The sequence below is a fragment of the Meles meles genome, chromosome 12 (assembly GCF_922984935.1).
Source record: "Meles meles chromosome 12, mMelMel3.1 paternal haplotype, whole genome shotgun sequence".
Classification (NCBI taxonomy): Eukaryota; Metazoa; Chordata; class Mammalia; order Carnivora; family Mustelidae; genus Meles; species Meles meles.
Genome location: NC_060077.1, coordinates 42,505,340 through 42,522,276, shown reverse-complemented (window position 1 = coordinate 42,522,276; position 16,937 = coordinate 42,505,340). Strand labels below are relative to the sequence as shown.

Here is a 16,937-nt window from a genome sequence, read left to right as displayed (position 1 = left end):
TCCAAATGCAACAAGAAAAGTAGGAATTTATAGCCAAGGAGCAGGGTGGGAGGGTGTCAGTGGGTAGAAATTTATAAAGAGGAGACATCAGGGATAAGAGGGGACCTCACAGCGTCCTTGCTGAAGGCAGGCCAGGGTGATCAGGCATCATGTGGGGGGCGATGGAGGATGGGGAACATGATCAGATGAGAAACTGGACACCTGTCTTGGGGCATTCTGGCTAAACTGACTTAGCAGGATTCTCACTAAAATTGGGCGATGCAAAGATGGACACACAAATACAAGAGTCAGGGCCTAGTCAGGAAGTGAATTCAGAGCAGCCTGACTAGAGTCGAGTCTGGCCAAGGAGAGTCTTGTTATCAATACTACCTCCACGGCTTGCCTTCATTGGTTTAAGTCCGTTGATTATGAATCATTGATGATGTGACCTTTTTATTTCTCAAGGCCCTCTTTTAATTAATAGTAACAGCTCACTTTGTCTCAATCTATGAAATAGTTCACTCAACATGGCAGTTGGACTCATCTCTTCACATAGGGCATAACGTATCTCTGTACTCTTGGACAGGCATTAAAAGAAATAAGTAAATCTTAGGAGTGCAATCTCAGATAACTTAGTTTTCTTTTTAATTCAAAGGATGAGAAAGCAACCACATGTTCAATGTGATGTGAAGATTAAGCTTAAAGCTCTTTTAGGTTGCTCTACAACATGAGTTCAATGACCATGGAGGGAAGTCACAATCTAATATCTGGAGGTGGAGAGGTTAAGGTCTAAAGCTACTACATGAAACTAATCTATACGTGCAATTACTCTTGAGAGACTAAAAGGTGGTATAACCGCGTTATCTTTGGGGAAGGGCGTAGAAGTCAGAAGTAGAAAGATGGGGGCATTTTGTATTTTGTTCTGTATCCTTTCATACTCTATGAATCCTTTACAACAATACCGTATGCATATACTACTTATTTTTGTAATTTTAAGAGAAACAAATTACCCTTAATGTGACCCCTGTCTTTTTAGAAGGACATACAACTTTGCTCTAAATCAGAAGCAACCAGTTACCTTCCCTGTGACCTGCCCAGCACTAGACCACCAGAAGAAGCCACCAGATAAAGTAGTTGACTTGAATTTTGAACCATATTATAAACAGAATACATGCTTCAAAATATTCTAGAATCATAATTAGTGTCATGAAATGTCCCCACTATTATGCCAAGTAACTGTTCTAAGACTTAAGAGCTAAGTGAATTAAGACTACAGATTCACCCTACCCATCTCAAGCTTTTTAATACACATGTTTATGGTTTATTTATTGGACAAAGTGCCTTTTTGTGGTGACTTGTTTATTATCTATCATCTCCAGGCCCATATTCTATACCCATCTGGTCTGTGGCAGTGGGGCCAGGACTCTGCCAACTACATTTCCCAGGCTTTGCTGCTGGCCAGCTTCCAGTTTTATTCTAACAAAGGAAGGTGGGAGGAGGGAAAGGACTTTCTTTCTGTTTCCACCTTCTGTGGGCATTGCTCCAGCATGCGAGGGCAGCTATGGTTTCAGGCCCTTTGACCCATGTACCAGATGTGCTTCTCCCTTGGATGTCCCAGCACCAGCTGACCACACCTGCCGTGGTGGTCCAAGGCTGGCTGTACTAGGGACTCTCCCCTGAACTCCTTAATTCTGGGAATCTCACCTTTCCCTTTTTGCTCCCTTAGTCCTAGAAGTGGTAATTGCTTAGTGCATCACATTATTGCTCTCTCAATCTTCCCATAACTGTAGAACCAACATTGAGTTATCAAACTGCCTCTGTTTGAGAACTGAGCATGGTTTCTGTTTTCCTGAATGGGATTCTAACTGGTTCCATGCAGCTACACTCATGTCAATGAAGAAGGCTTAGAGTGTCAGCCAAAGAAGGATATTGCAGGTTTACAGTATAGGATAGTAGCAAAATTACCCAATGAAACTTTGCCCGATGATGCATGATAAGTATCTTAAGTCCCTTAAGAACCATGATCCTCAATGCATAGAGAAAGGGAGAAAAAAAGGATCCAGGGGTCTCAAGGACAAGAATGGAGGACATTGGGGCGCCTGGGTGGCTCAGTGGGTTAAGCCGCTGCCTTCGGCTCAGGTCATAATCTCAGGGTCCTGGGATCGAGCCCCACATTGGGCTCTCTGCTCGGCAGGGAGTCTGCTTCCCTCTCTCTCTCTCTGCCTGCCTCTCTGCCTGCTTGTGATCTCTCTCTGTATGTCAAATAAATAAATAAAATCTTTAAAAAAAAAAAAAAAAAGAATGGAGGACATTGCACTCTGTGAATTGAGGACATTGTACTCTGTGTTTGAGCCCCACCCCACCCATCTAAACCTACAGCTGATTTGCATCCAAGTGTTGTCATCCTCCAAGCTTCAGCCATTGTATGTAAACTTAACTTAGTGACTTTTACTGCCTTACAAAAATGCACAAAATGCACTCTTACATAGTACTTAGGGTAATCTATTTAAATTTGTGAAGTGACTTTCAAAGTGCTTCAAGTAATTGAGTAGTAATTACATCTCAGTCCTGAAAAAATTAAGAAAACCCTTAGCAGATAAAATTTCAGCAAGATTGGCTATGATTTTAAAGGAAGGTAATAATAATAACAGCTAGATCTGATATTGAGTGAGCCCACTACACTTAGAACCTTACATATATTATATCAGTCAATTTTTTTTTTAAAGATCCTATTTATTTGACACAGAGAGAGCACAAGCAGGGGTGCAGCAGGCAGAGAGAGAGGCAGAAGCAGGCTCCCCCCAGAGCAGATCAGCCTGATGTGGGGCTTGATCCCAGGACCCTGGGATCATGACCCAAGCTGAAAGCAGTTGCCCAACCAACTGAGCCACCTCAGTCAAGTTTTTAAAAACATTTTATTTATTTATTTCAGAGAGAGAGAATGAGCAGAGATGGGGGGAGGCACAGGGAGAGGGAGAAGCAAATTCCCTGCTGAGCAGAGAGCCCAAATGTGGGGCTTGATCCTAGGACATTGAGATCACAACCTGAACAGAAGGCGATGCCTAACTGACTGAGCCTATGTATCAGCCTATTTTTACTAAAACCTGTTATAAAATACCCTGTGGGATAGCAACTGTTATTCTCAATTTTCAGGTGAGGAAACTGGAACCATTAAGTAATTGGCCTAAACTCACACAGGGTATAAAGTAAATGATTGTAGTGTTAGCTGTTAGGCATGGATTAAATTAAAAATGTTGGGGAAGGTTTGGAAACTCTGATCCTAAAGAGGTAAAGGCTGGGAAAGAATCCAGGATCCTAGTATTATATATTTTGGGGATTAGGATTTAAATTAGGTTATAGTGTAATGAAATTTGATGACTTTTGCATTTTGAATTTTTACTTATTATTCTTCATCAAAGAAGTGGTATGGCATGGTCACATTAAGCATCAAGGTACAATCTAGGCTCTGTTAATGTAGAATGTGTGGCCTTGGGCAAGTTACTCAACCTCTCTGTGTTCTCATCTATAGGGTAGAGATAATCATATCCTCTATGCCATAGGGTTGTTGTAGGGGCTAAATGAGACAACCACAGAAAGTACTCAGTCCTTCCATAGTTTCTACAGTAGTGAACAGTGATTGGAGGAAGAGTTAGAGGAAGTTTTCTGCTCACTAAAATATTCATATATTTAAGTGGTGGGATGATATCTGAAATAAAACTTTCTCCCCAATATTGTATGTGGATTTCAGAGTAGTTCCATCTTACCGGGTGAAAATGACAATAATATAAGGTGGATTTCATGTATATGAATGCTTTATTCTGAGTAAGAATTATGTGGAGAAGGGGTGCCTGGCTGTCTCAGTCAGTAGAGCATGTGATTCTTGATCTTCGGGTTGTAGGTTTGAGCCCCACATTCGGTGTAGAGATTACTCAAAAAGAAAAAAAAAAAATCTTAAAAAAAAAAAAAAGAAAGAATTACTTGGAGCAGAACTTATGAGACCAACTGGCAGACCTGGGAGGTGATTAAGATGGATATATAGAAGCTTATTATTTTTTTTTTTAGATCTCATTTATTTGACAGAAGGAAACAGCGAGAGAGAGAGAACACAAGCAGGAAGAGTGGAAGAGGGAGAAGCAAGCTTCCTGCCAAGCAGGGAGCCCAATGCGGGGCTCTCTCCCAGGTCCCTGGGATCATGACCCAAGCCGGAGGCAGATGCCCAACAACTGAGCCAACCAGGTACCCCTATACAGAAGCTTTTAAATAAAATGAACAGTAAGACAGACAAACAGCTATCTTTAAAGTATGCTATTATTGGGTGCCTGGGTGGCTCAGGCGTTAAGCGCCTGCCTTCAGCTCAGGTCATGATCCCAGCATCCTGGGATTGAGCCCCACATCAGGCTCCCTGCTCAGCAGGAAGCCTGCTTCTCCCTCTCCCTCTTCCCCTGCTTGTATTCCCTCTCTCACTGTCTCTTGTCTCTCTGTCAAATAAATAAAATCTTAAAAAAAAAGTATGCTGGGGCGCCTGGGTGGCTCAGTGGGTTAAGCCGCTGCCTTCGGCTCAGGTCATGATCTCAGGGTCCTGGGATCGAGTCCCGCATCGGGCTCTCTGCTCAGCAGGGAGCCTGCTTCCCTCTCTCTCTCTCTCTGCCTGCCTCTCTGTCTACTTGTGATTTCTCTCTGTCAAATAAATAAATAAAATCTTTAAAAAAAAAAAAGTATGCTATTATTAAGTATAAAAGGCAAGATATAGAATGGTTTGAGGTATATGTTAACATCTGGGTGAAAAAGGGACAATAAATTAAAATATGTATTTGCTTGAATATGCACAAAGTATCTCTCTGTACAGAGATGCAAATGTTGGTTATATTAATTTCCTCCAGCAAGGAGAACTGACAGGCTATTAAATAAGAATGAGAGGGAGACTAGTCACTGAATGCCTTTTTTAGAACTTTCGAATTTTGAGCCAGAGAAATATATTATCTATTGAAAAATAATGTAAAATAAAGAAAAATGAACATTAAGGAAGTAGAAGAAAGCTAACATGGCTGGGTGCCAGCTATGTGCCAGATAAGGATGGTAGGTTTTTTTTTTAATCATTTAATCATATCACAAAATTCTTCATCTTAACCCCTTCTAGGTATATAGTTCCAGTCAGCATTGAGTACATTCACAGTGTTGTGCTAGATCACCATTCCATGTCCAGAATTTTTTCATCATCCCAAACAGAAATTCTATACCGTCATCGAAAGCTGGAATTTTTAAACTCAATCTCAAAATAATTCTGTGAGAGATAGTTAAGGGAACAGCCTTGGGAAGATGGCATCATTTACCTGGAACAGCAGGAAGGACCAACCTCTGCTCTTCCCTACTCCTCCAAATTCCTTGGGCTGGTGGGAGAGCAGTTAGCTTCTAGGGGGAGGTAGGAGTAGGCATGGGAGTGGAGGCTGGCTTTTGTGCATGTGCCTTCTGCTGTGTCTTCGAGTACCAGGCACCTATGCCACACATTCTTTTAGGAACTTGACAGCTTGTGTTATGGAAGCTTGTAGGCTACATATATAAACACACACACACACACACACACACACACACACACACACACACACACATATGCATATACACACACACACACACACATATATATATATATGTAACCATTTGACTCATTGCTACTAGACAAAATTTAATTGCCCTTTAGAAGTGCACTGTGCAGAATGCACTGTGAAAATACATCATCGTTGTGAAAACCTACCCCACGCCTGGCTTTTAGATGTGCCTTAGAGTTGGTTCATTGTAAATAGATTTATTGGCTGCCACGTCGGGAAGTTATTATTCAAAGGGCACCTGCATGATATGGCACAACAAAAAAGGGAGAAAGGCATGACTCTTCTCCATTGAGAGAAGGAAATTTCTAGCAGGGTAAGCCAAGCTGAACAGATGTGAAAAACAAGAATCAGTTTGATCTTATCTTTGAGCAGCAGAAAACACTGGGCTGATCTGAGAAGCCTGCTGAATTATCTACCACTTTTTGAAATGCATGATTAAATAACCAACAATTATGCTGAAACTACTGCACATTCTTTGCTCATGAAGCTGTGATGTGAGTGATTGCTTTCTACACTACTAGTCACTTTGGTCTTGCTCTCCCTCACTCCCACATGTATGAGAAGTGATTCACATTTTTATTCTCAGATGGCTACTCAATAGTGTTGAACGTACTATAACACAACCCAGTAACCCAGGTTATTCTTGGATGTCCACTCCTTTTTTGAGAATCAAAAATGTGCATTAACTATTGAGGGCACTTTGTGTGTGATTGTGTTCATGTTTGTTTAGCTATCCTGATGCTTTGAGTCACACATTCAATTTAGGACAAAAATAACAGCCTCTAATAATGCCTACAGACAAAATATCTTCATAATTTTTTAAGTCACGTTCAACAATGTAGGAATTTCAGAGCCAATTGTTTGAAAATATGGTCCCACACATGGCCCTATCACCCAAAATGTCCAGATGGCAAATCTTCTGGAAAAATAAAAGTGCTTCATTTCTTGAGCTTTGGGGTCCCTATTTCAAAGGACAGAAAAGGAGGCTGTTACCTGTATCCCAATAGAGAGACAGCGGTTTTTCTTAAAGTGATCCTTCTTCCTGTCCTCCGTAGTGACAGTGGCTATGGTAGTTGTGGTAGTGACTGTGGCAGGGTTGTTGCTCATGTGTTGACTCGCAGGGCCATGGATCTGGGCATTTGCAGCTTCGATGGCGGCTGTCAGAGCCTTCATACTGTCCAGGCTCTCCGTGGAGTTGCTCAGTCCAGACTGGCTGATAATATCTCCTCGCTGGCCCTGTCCATCCATGTAGGCATCCTGGGCAGACTCTGTGCTACTCTGGGCTGTGATAGAAATGAAAGGTTTCGTGGTAGTTCTGGGTGGGACTGGAGGTGGTGTCTTCTTATATGTTGTAATGCAAGATGACACTGGAAGACAGTGAAAACAGAGACACTGTGATTTCTGTGTGGGTTTTAATTTCTGTATTGTAACTAACAACCACTGGAAATCAGGGCACATGAAACACACAAAGACATTGAGCATGGAAACAAGTCCGTTGATAGAGTAAGTGAGATCCCTGCTTCGGGAGGATAGTTCAGCCTCCTCTGAGGTGATGCTCCCACAAGACTGGAGGAAAAAGACTGGAAAAACACCACCCTCTGAGATGGACGTTTCTGAAATGGAAGTTAATACGAATCAACATAAGATAGCCATCTGTAGAAATCTTCCCAGGCAATAGTGCACCATGAGGGAGAACGTATATTCATGGAGATAAGCCCAGGGTAGTCTCGACCTGCTCAGGAAAATACAAAATAATAGCTAATGTTAAACAAGGTGACTCTGGAGAAGATTGCAGTGGTGGAAACAAAGCAAAGAGGTTGTGAGCAAGTGTGGTTTAATCCTAACCACAGTGGGAAGTGCCCTTGGGGTGGGCCTGGGGCACAGAGCCCTCCAAGCTTCCTGGGCTCAGTTTTTCCCTTTCTTTCTCCCTCCCTTCTTTCCCTCCCTCTCTTTCTTCCTGTCTCTGTCTCCCCCACTCCCTCCAGCCCTCTTCCTCTCCCACCCTCTATCTTCCTTTCCTCCTTCCCTCTTTCCTTCCTCTGGATAGATGCTCACTATGTAAGTTTGTGTTTTGAATTTTTGTTGTTATTTCTGAGCAAAATTGTCCTCTAAGAAGGACTACATTACACAAAAGTATCCCAGTGTAGTCTCCCGGTTTCTAAATCTGTGGTGGTGGGTGTGGGGGGATGGCTTGTGTGAGCCTACTCCGTAAAATGCTATCCTTCAAGCCAACCTAATCAACTCAGGGGCATCGGTCTGTACAGAAAGGTGTCCTTCCTGGACCTGTACAGTTTAGTCAAAATCCTCCCCAAGGCTCTGGATGAAGTAGCCTTTGCTCTTCTCTCCAACTACCTGATCATAACTTTGTGGTTATATGAAAAAGCTTTACGCACTGGTTTTCAGCTATTTGTGGAGCATGATGTACAAAATACAGATCAAAAAGAATTAGTCAGTTTTCAAGTAAACTCCCTGCCAGAAAAGAACAATTCCTGAACCAGCTTTCTAAAGACTTTTGTTAAGTCCTCTTAAAAAATGATTCAAACTATTGTGTTTCCATCGCATCCCGACACCCCGCCCCCCAGGCCTTGCCCGCTCACAGTGGGCGGTCCTTGTTACACCAAATCAGCTACTTCTGACCACAGGATCCCAGCTCTCATTTGAGCTGCCACCGGGGCCATCTCACTAAATGAAATACTTGCTTTAATATTTGGGATGTTTCCTGAGGCCACTCAAAGGAAGTGTCCTATAAGGAACAATAAACAGAAGAATCCTGTTAATGCTGTCCTGTGGTTCTACTGGCTTGTGATTTGGAGTAATTTCCTTAACTGTAAAAGAGATTGGGGCAGAAATATTTTGCTGTTTCCTAGGGATTACCTGATGGAACATATATGCACTGGTAGGGGGTAATGTAAACAATATGAATGTAGCCACCACTCAGTTACCCAGGATGAATGACTGCCCAAGGCTCACCCCAGGAAACCTTCCACCTAACTTAGTGCAAGGACCACATATACATCCTTTAACTGGAACAGCTTGGCAACTCCCAGCCCAACGTCTACAGTTTTCAGCTAAGGTGATTCAGAGGTAGTGGAACCAGTGGAGGCTCACAGTGCCCTCCTGCAAGGGGCCAAGCCCGGAGCAGAGCCAGATGGGGTTTGGGGCTCGGTAGTGCCAACATGGCCCCGCTGACTTTTTCACCTCCCCCAGTTTAGTTCCATGTTATGGACCATACCTACTGAGGAGCTACCTTCCACTGCCCAGGAAGGTTTGAAGGGATAACCCTGCTCCGGAAGAGGCCCAGTTATTCATTGGAAGACCAGCCTGAATGCAAGAGGGAGTGACCCTAAGTGGGATGGGATCAGTCTCTTCAAATCTAGTGAAACCAGATCATTTTTATTATTTCTGTTAAGTTGTTACACTGTGAACTCATTATTTTGTTGAAAATGGTTGCTCAGGACATTCGGCCCACTCATATTCCAAAGAAATGAAATGCCACATTCTAACAAAGAAATGTCTGATCCTTGGACTTGGTTATAGCTTGTTGTTGGTTACCCTGTTTCCTCTTTCCGTGTGGAAAATCCAAAGTGCACAGTGCAGCCAAGTAGAGTAGTATTTCTTCTGATGTGATTTACAGCAGAAATTTTGTCATGATGTGATGTGTGATGTGGGGACTGTAGAAAGGAGGGTGTCACCTTATTTCCAGCATAATGATGGGGTTTGGGGGCACTCCCCGGGGCCAACTGCAATTTGGTGCCATCTGGTGGCTGTTGTCAGCTCCCCTCCCGCTGCGTCCTTTGATCAATGGGGACGGGCAAGACAGCAATGCTAGAAATCCACTAGGGTTAGATTGGACAGGGAGAATCCAGGGGACATAGCTTTCCCAATAGGCTGGCCCAGCTCCAGTGCCCAAAGGAGGTAAGATTCTGAGATTGCCTCACCTCAAAGAAGGAAGCTGAACAGAAGACAGGAATCATGTGCTTTGGTGTTGTATTCGAGGGACTTCATTATGAAGTTTCACTGCAGTGTGAGGCTTGGCACAAATCTGCCACAGTTATCAGACTTATACTCAAAGAAGCACCACCCATCAATTATCAGAGAAAAATTTAAAAGGAATCCCAATCTTTAAGAATGCCCTCTGCCAGAGAAGAAAGGAGATCCAAGATGACTCATACTTCCTACTACCCCCTTCCTTCTCATGCCCCAGTTCTTTCACATACAAGCCTGCTCCAGAAACTCAGACAACCAGATTCCCAATTTTTCCCAGCATTGCTCTTTCCTGGTTTTGCAGACTAAATTCTTTCTTTGTCTTAAGATTTTTTTCCTCCTAATTCTACTCTCATGATTCAGCACCATGAATAATTTAGAATCCACTGGAGTCTGAGTGACAAGAGGGATGCAGTAGAATGAGGTTCAGGGAGATGAAACACAAGTAAATAAATCTTGCCTTGTCAGGACAGAAAGAGAAAGTAAGTGACTTATATATCATCAGTGAAATACTTCTCTTGTTTGAGAGTAACATTCTCAAAACAGTGATTAAAAAATACAAGTGCTCCTTTTATTCAGTTGAAACTTAAAAAAAGAAAAGATATGGTACTTTAACAACATTTTTATTGCTTTCCTTTGCCTGACATATTTCTTTGTTCATTTCAATTAAACTGATGTTTTTTCTTTATTTGGATCCTGATAATTTACTACCCCAGCTCAAAGTTGGAAAAAGAACTCCTACTTATAAGAGTCAGCAAGAGCAGAGTTACACATTTTGATGACATCACTTTTATTCAGAGGATACTTTGCAGAGATAGAGACCAGAGACTGGCTTTTAAGTGATGGAAGAAGGAAGAGGAGGGGGGAGGGGTGGGGTGGGGAAGAGGAAAAGAAGTTAAAAAAAAAAAAATGAGAACAGATTCCTATCCTATTTCAGCTTCTAGCCCAGGATTCAATATTGTCTCTTTTTGCATGGAAAGATAATGCTAGTGTTGAAAGCCTCAGAAGGCCTGTGCCAGGAATTATTTTTTTTCTGTAGTGGTGAAGTTTTTCTGGAAAAAAATCTAGACTTTCTTATCACTCTGGTTATCTTCTGTGATCAAGAGCACACATGTGTCAGGCGGCCACAAAACAGATGTAGGCTCAAACCACGTGTTGTATCTTCTTAATTCTGGCTGAGGCATCAGTCGGATGCTCAACCAACTGAGCTCAGTGTGGAGTCTGCTTGCCCCTCTCCCTCTACTTCCCCCACTGCTTGCGCTGGTGCTTTCTCTTTAAAATAAATAAATAAATAAAATCTTAAAAAAAAAAAACCAAAACCTCTGATGGGCTAAGCTAATGTGTCATATAGCATAAAGCTACGTGGAGGAATTACTTAGCACTTCCTTGTTACTTTTTAGAAACTCTTTCAAGTATAAGCCCATAAGAACTACAGATCAAAACCATAAAAGGACAACAAAAGAATTCCAAGATATACATATACATAGAGTTTTATAGTAGCCAAACAACATCTTTTTGATGTAAACAAGTTATCCTCAGACGTTATTAACCATAAAGCAAGCTGTGATCAAGCCGTGATTGGATCTGCTTTTAGTAGCGGCTGGTTTCTACAGGGAAGTCATGGTCAAAGCAGTCTTGGATTTGCTGAGTTGTATCAGATGGTCTGCAGTTACTGAGCTGAAGACCACCGGAGAGAGAAGGCCTGCCTCAATCCACTGTCTGTGGAGGGCAAGGGTCTCTTGATTTGGTCCAGCCAACAAGAGTTTAACAAGCCCTCAAAAGATTTTAAAAAATCAAATGGGGTTAGCAGTGGGGGTGCTAGAACTGGTTCTTATCAGCTTGCTAGATAATTGTGCAAATCTCCATGGTCTCTGTATAGGGACATTTCAATGATAGCTTGAAACTGACCTTGGTGTCAATGTTAACACAATGAAAATTGGGAAATAGTACCCCCGGCTCAGAGAGCAAATTGTGAAGCATTTCCAGCACACCTGTGCGCATAGCATGGCACTGGTCAGAGTGTGGTCCACAGATAGGTGTCGAGTCACAAACTATTTGATGAGCATATAGTAAGATACGCCATGAAAATTGAGAGTAAATTTCTAGAAACTTTTACAGCAATTCTAAAGACCATTTCATTGATTGAATCTAACAAGAAGAAGACTGGGTCTTGGTTTTTGGTGCCTTATTTTTAAAATTTCCTTTATCCAGTGATTTAATTTATTGCATTTTTACCAAAATATTGATCTGCAACAGATTGGACATCAAACAACAAACTAGCCTATCCCCAGAGACAGTTTGAGAAGCACTAACAGGAAACATTTGCAAATCCAGCGGACAAGGCAGAGGTAGTGCCTGTGGGATTAAGAACATATGAGGGAGGTAACTTGAAACTACAGGCTAGTTTAGAAAGCAAAAGGATGTGAAGAGGCCAAAAGAAAAAAAAAGAAATATGGAAGGATGTAAACTTAAAGGGACCAGTGCACAAGTACAAGTTTGTGGCTTTAACATTAGGTAAGCCTATTTCTAAGAGGGTGTGTCTGGGTACACGTGTGACATCTAGAACAACGGGGGGATAGTGATGTGCATTTTATTCCTGACTTTTCTCTTTAAGGGGACATTGCTGAGTGCTCCACGGAAAGAAAACATATCTTAGGAGGAGTGGATTAATGAGAGAGGATGTTTAGTTTGCAAGAGAAGGAAGACAGGAGAATTTCCAATGATTTCAAAAGCTCTTGTGTGTTGGCATGGACTAGTTCTGTATAAGACATCGTGGGAAACCACCAAGGTGAGAGCTCAGAGAGGCACTAAGAATAATTCCTTAGTCGTCAGTTGTTCAAAGGAGGAATATGGGGCTCTTGCTGTGTAGTGAGCTTCTTGGTCTGTGGAGGTGATAAGCACAGGCCAGCTCATGTTTTGGCTGGGAAGTTGTTAAAATTGTACCACCATGGGATGGGAGTCTGAAGTAGGTGACAAGATTTCTTTCACCCTGGAGCTCCCGCGGTTTTCCGAATATTAATCAAAGGTAGAAAAGAATTTGAGAAGTAGAGACCCATTGAGAGTGAGGTGAAAAAGCCGAAGAAGGAAGCCAAGAGGTGAGGTGAGGGAGCATTATCAACACGGATATTTGGTAGCAATGACCAGTGTTCGGGCATCCTGGGAATGCATTTTGGCATAGATGAGGGCACAGCTGCTAATAAGAGAAATTTGCTCCTGCTGCTTCGCATCAAGTAGGCCGAGAAGTGCTGAACAGACAATGAGTCGGAGGTCGAGCTCCCCGTGGTGATTTGCTACACAGGCTGGACTCCTCACCCGCCAAGTGCCAGATAAACCAGTGTCCTGGCTTGAATCCTTCACAGGGTAAGAGCACAAACCCAGGTGAAAACAAAGATGATAAGATAGAACATTAGTCCAGACTCTTTTTTTTTTTAAAGTGCTACCCCCAACATGAGGCTTAAACTCACAACCCTGAGGATCAAGAGTTGTGTCCTCCACCAACTGAGCCAGTCAGGTGCCCCTTTAATTTGGATTCTCCATGTGCCACTAGATCAACTCAATCACCGGAGAGTGAATCCTTACTCTGTAACACACTGTGCTAAGAATTTAATAGACATGGTCTTATGACAGAGGAAGCTCTGTATATCCCCACTTGTTTGGTGGTAAGACTGAGGTAAGAGCAGGTAACAGATCTCTGTCTTACCCAGCTACTAAGTAGTGGAGTTTGCATAACTTGGAGGCCTTAATCCCAGCTCTTTTCCTTCCCCCAAACCACCTGTATTCATCCACCCATTAAATCTTCGATTAAATACCGTACCCAGTAAAGCATGATGCTTTCCATGAGAAAATGCCCCCAGACGGCCCCAACACTGTAGTCTGCACCCTGCAGGAACGTGTCAAGGATATGGATGATGAAAAAATTTGGAGTGGTCAAAAAAGCAGCGCACCAGCTGCATCTTTAAAAATACTGCAGAGGGGGTGCCTGGGTGGCTCAGTGGGTTAAAGCCGCTGCCTTCCGCTCAGGTCGTGATCCCAGGGTCCTGGGATCGAGCCCCACGTCGGGCTGTCTGCTCAGCAGGGAGCCTGCTTCCTCCTCTCTCTCTCTGCCTGCCTCTCTGCCTACTTGTGATGTCTGTCAAATAAATAAATAAAATCTTAAAAAAAAAATACTGCAGAGGGGCGCCTGGGTGGCTCAGTGGATTGAAGCCTCTGCCTTAGGCTGGAGTAGTGCTCCCCGCCTAGCAGAGAGCCCCGCGTTAGGCTCTCTGCTTAGTGGGGAGCCTGCTTCCCCCCACCTGCCTTTCTGCCTACTTATGATCTTGGTCTGTCAAATAAATAAAGAAAATCTTTATAGTGGGGCGCCTGGGTGGCTCAGTGGGTTAAAGCCTCTGCCTTCGGCTCAGGTCATGATCCCAGGGTCCTGGGATCGAGCCCCACATCGGGCTCTCTGCTACGCAGGGAGCCTCCTTCCTCCTCTCTCTCTGCCTGCCTCTCTGCCTAGTTGTGATTTCTCTCTGTCAAATAAATAAAATATAAAAAAAAATAAAAATACTGGGGCACCTGGGTGGCTTAGTTGGTTAAAGCCTCTGCCTTCGGTTTAGGTCATGATCTCAGTTCCTGGGATCAGCTGCATCGGGCTCTCTGCTCAGCGGGGAGCCTGCTTCCTCCTCTCTCTCTGCCTGCCTCTCTGCCTACTTGTGATCTCTGTCTGTCAAATAAATAAAATCTTTAAAAAAAATAAAATAATACTGCAGAAGTCAGGCTCGGGGCTGGGCGCGGAGCCTACTTAAGCTGCTCTCTCTCTCTCTGCCCTTCCCATCCCCTAAATGCTCTATTGCGCACTCTCTCTCTCAAAATAAAATGGAAAAAAAAAAAAGGGAGGAACTCCACAAAACAAAATATACATGGAAAAATTGCTCCCTTGTTTCAAAATATTTACAGCTGAACATCTCCAGGCCACCCAAAGTGTGGCGGTCAGTGGTCCATGCAGAGCCGGCCAAATGGTGAGAGGTCCGGCGGGGAGGGCCGTGGGGTGCGGTGCGGGGGTCCTGGGAGAGGGTCCCGGCTTCTCGCCCGCTCTCCCGGTTAGTGTTGGCTCCGGGAACGTGGCCATGAGAACGGTTTCCAGTGAAGCCGTCCTCCACGGAAACCACAGAGACTAGGTAACCTTTCCTCTGTCGAAGTAGAAAAAAGCACGCTTGTGTGAGCGTGTAGGGGAAGGGCAGGGAATGTGGACAGAGAGGGAGGGGTGGTGTAATAACTCTTTAGTCATAAGACTTGCCAGTTGGTAGTTACTAGTATTCCAGACACTTCCTAATGCCAGACAAATGCCCCAAGCCTCGGCATGTCTGGCTTGGAGATCTATTCATCTGATAGCAGCCCGGCTCTTGCGGGAGACAGATCTCTGGGCAGCCGCGCTCTGCCGCTAATCAAACACAACATTGTTCTCCGCGGGAAGAATGGGAAGGTTTGTTTCAGAGTCACAACTTCTTTTTTTTCTTTTCTAAGAGGCACCCAAGTTGTTTTTAACAAGTTGCTACAAAACTTGGTCTTCCTGAGGTGAGGCTGTGGCGCACAGTGCCTGCACTGTACCAAAATCCAGGGAGGGAGGGGTCAGAGTTAGTCATTAAAAAAGGAAGAAAAAAAAAAAAGCCCCAGGCACTTCATGCCTGGAAATGATGTAACAGGCAGCCACTCCTCTGTTAGAACTACAACCAAACAATGCTCAGGCCGTCCACGGCAGCTGCTCTCCAAATGTCAGCGCCGGCCGTCCAAAGAGCTTGAAAGGCAGCAAGCTGGAGGGTTTTGTGCTGTACCTTTCTCGCCCACATTTTCCCCAAGCCCTCCCAGGAACCTGGCAACAGGTAACATGGCAACCTTTGCTTTATAAACTGGCAAGTGGCATCATTTGAGAGAACAAATGGATTTTCTTTTTTAAAGCCAGCTTCATTTCCCCCTACCACCTCCATACCCCGCCCCACCCCCAATCCAAGAAACAGAAAAAGGCACTGCCTTCTGGCAGCCCTGCTCTCGAGTGCCGCCTTGTGGCTAAGCTCGAATATCACCGAGGTACCCTGAAACCCGCGGCTCAGCTCGAGGTAAGTCACACTAGGAAAAGGGCTGGACATCTTTCTTTGCTAGATTTGTCTTCCAAAAAACAACAACAACAACAAAAAAAACAAACCAGCAAGAGTGCTAGTCAAGATTCAGAATGTCTTGCTCCCCCGCCTTTTTTTAACGTATCGCCTTAACAAAAATTTTACCCCTGCAGCATAAGGTCTCTGGGTTGAAGTTGTGTTTTTTTGTTGTTGTTTTTTTAACAGCAGCTAGGGTAACATTTTTTTATGAGTTGAAAAGCAAGAACTGGGGCGCCTGGGTGGCTCAGTGGGTTAAGCCGCTGCCTTCGGCTCAGGTCATGATCTCCGGGTCCTGGGATCGAGTCCCGCATCGGGCTCTCTGCTCAGCGGGGAGCCTGCTTCCCTCTCTCTCTCTCTGCCTGCCTCTCTATCTACTTGTGATCTCTCTCTGTCAAATAAATAAATAAAATCTTTAAAAAAAAAAAAAAAGAAAAGCAAGAACTGCTGTAGCGGCGTGGTTAGGTGGGTGGCAGCAAGGAGCAATAGCCAAGAAACTGAGGATTCCTGTTGGGTGAGACATGCATTTTCTATTTTTAATTTTTATGTGACTTTGTATATGTAACTTGTATGCGGAAATCTTTCTCTGGGGCAGAAGCATTTCTAATTCGTATTTCTGGCTTCCAGTTAGTCTACTTGCAAGGATTATTGAGATTTCCCAGACTGTGGGCCCAGCTTCCCAGAGAGTAGGGCCTGCAGTACCAGTTTAGCTTTTATCTCTGTGTGGGGCAAACACCCACAGAAATGCCAAGGGCACTATTTGTAACTAGTCTTCTTTCTCTCAGGTACTCCCCCTTCTGATATCTCTGATTTGGAGGGAAGGCTATGGTTGGGAGCTGCTGATAGCTCCAGCCAGTTGCGAGGGCATCCGTTCTTTCTCCTTCTCTGGAAATGTTAACTGGAAACTAAGCAAGAGGTTTAGATCAAAGTAACTGTGCTCTTCAGAAAGTTCCATTAATTAACTAAATTAAAGGAAGTTAAATGATGTTTGGAGGAAAGTCATTTTAGAAGGCCCAGGTCCAGGGACTGAGGTCTGAAACTTCTAATGTGGACTTAATGAAGCTTGGCAGCAAGTTAAATACTATTAGAAATTGAGGGTTACCATATGGAAAACCAGTTGTTGTCTGAAATCAATCATTTCAAAGGAACATCTTGAAAGTAGACAGACATTTGGCTAGTATTTGCCTAGACCATTTAATACTAAAGATTAAAAGCCCATGGCTCTGAGTAAGAATCATTT

General features: G+C 43.6%; 1 protein-coding gene and 1 long non-coding RNA gene across 24 annotated transcripts in view; one reads left to right on the top strand and one right to left on the bottom strand.

Moving 5' to 3' along the window:
* Positions 1 to 16,937, bottom strand: part of DLGAP1 (DLG associated protein 1) — a 906,793-nt gene that overhangs the window by 53,374 nt on the left and 836,482 nt on the right. For 17 of the 22 annotated variants that reach the window (XM_046025110.1, XM_046025113.1, XM_046025115.1 and 14 more), the window contains one exon: positions 6,576 to 6,949. In XM_046025110.1, the coding sequence (XP_045881066.1) occupies positions 6,576 to 6,949 (374 nt within the window). The remainder of the gene's footprint in view (positions 1 to 6,575; positions 6,950 to 16,937) is intronic. The other 5 variants (XM_046025114.1, XM_046025116.1, XM_046025118.1 and 2 more) reach the window with 1 other exon arrangement.
* The window catches only part of LOC123954193, a 38,773-nt gene continuing 37,142 nt past the window's right edge, over positions 15,307 to 16,937 (top strand). Inside the window, exon 1 of one of the 2 annotated variants that reach the window (XR_006821043.1) lies at positions 15,307 to 15,427. This is a non-coding gene — a long non-coding RNA (uncharacterized LOC123954193). Of the gene's footprint in view, positions 15,662 to 16,937 lie in introns of both variants that reach the window. The other variant, XR_006821045.1, reaches the window with a different exon arrangement.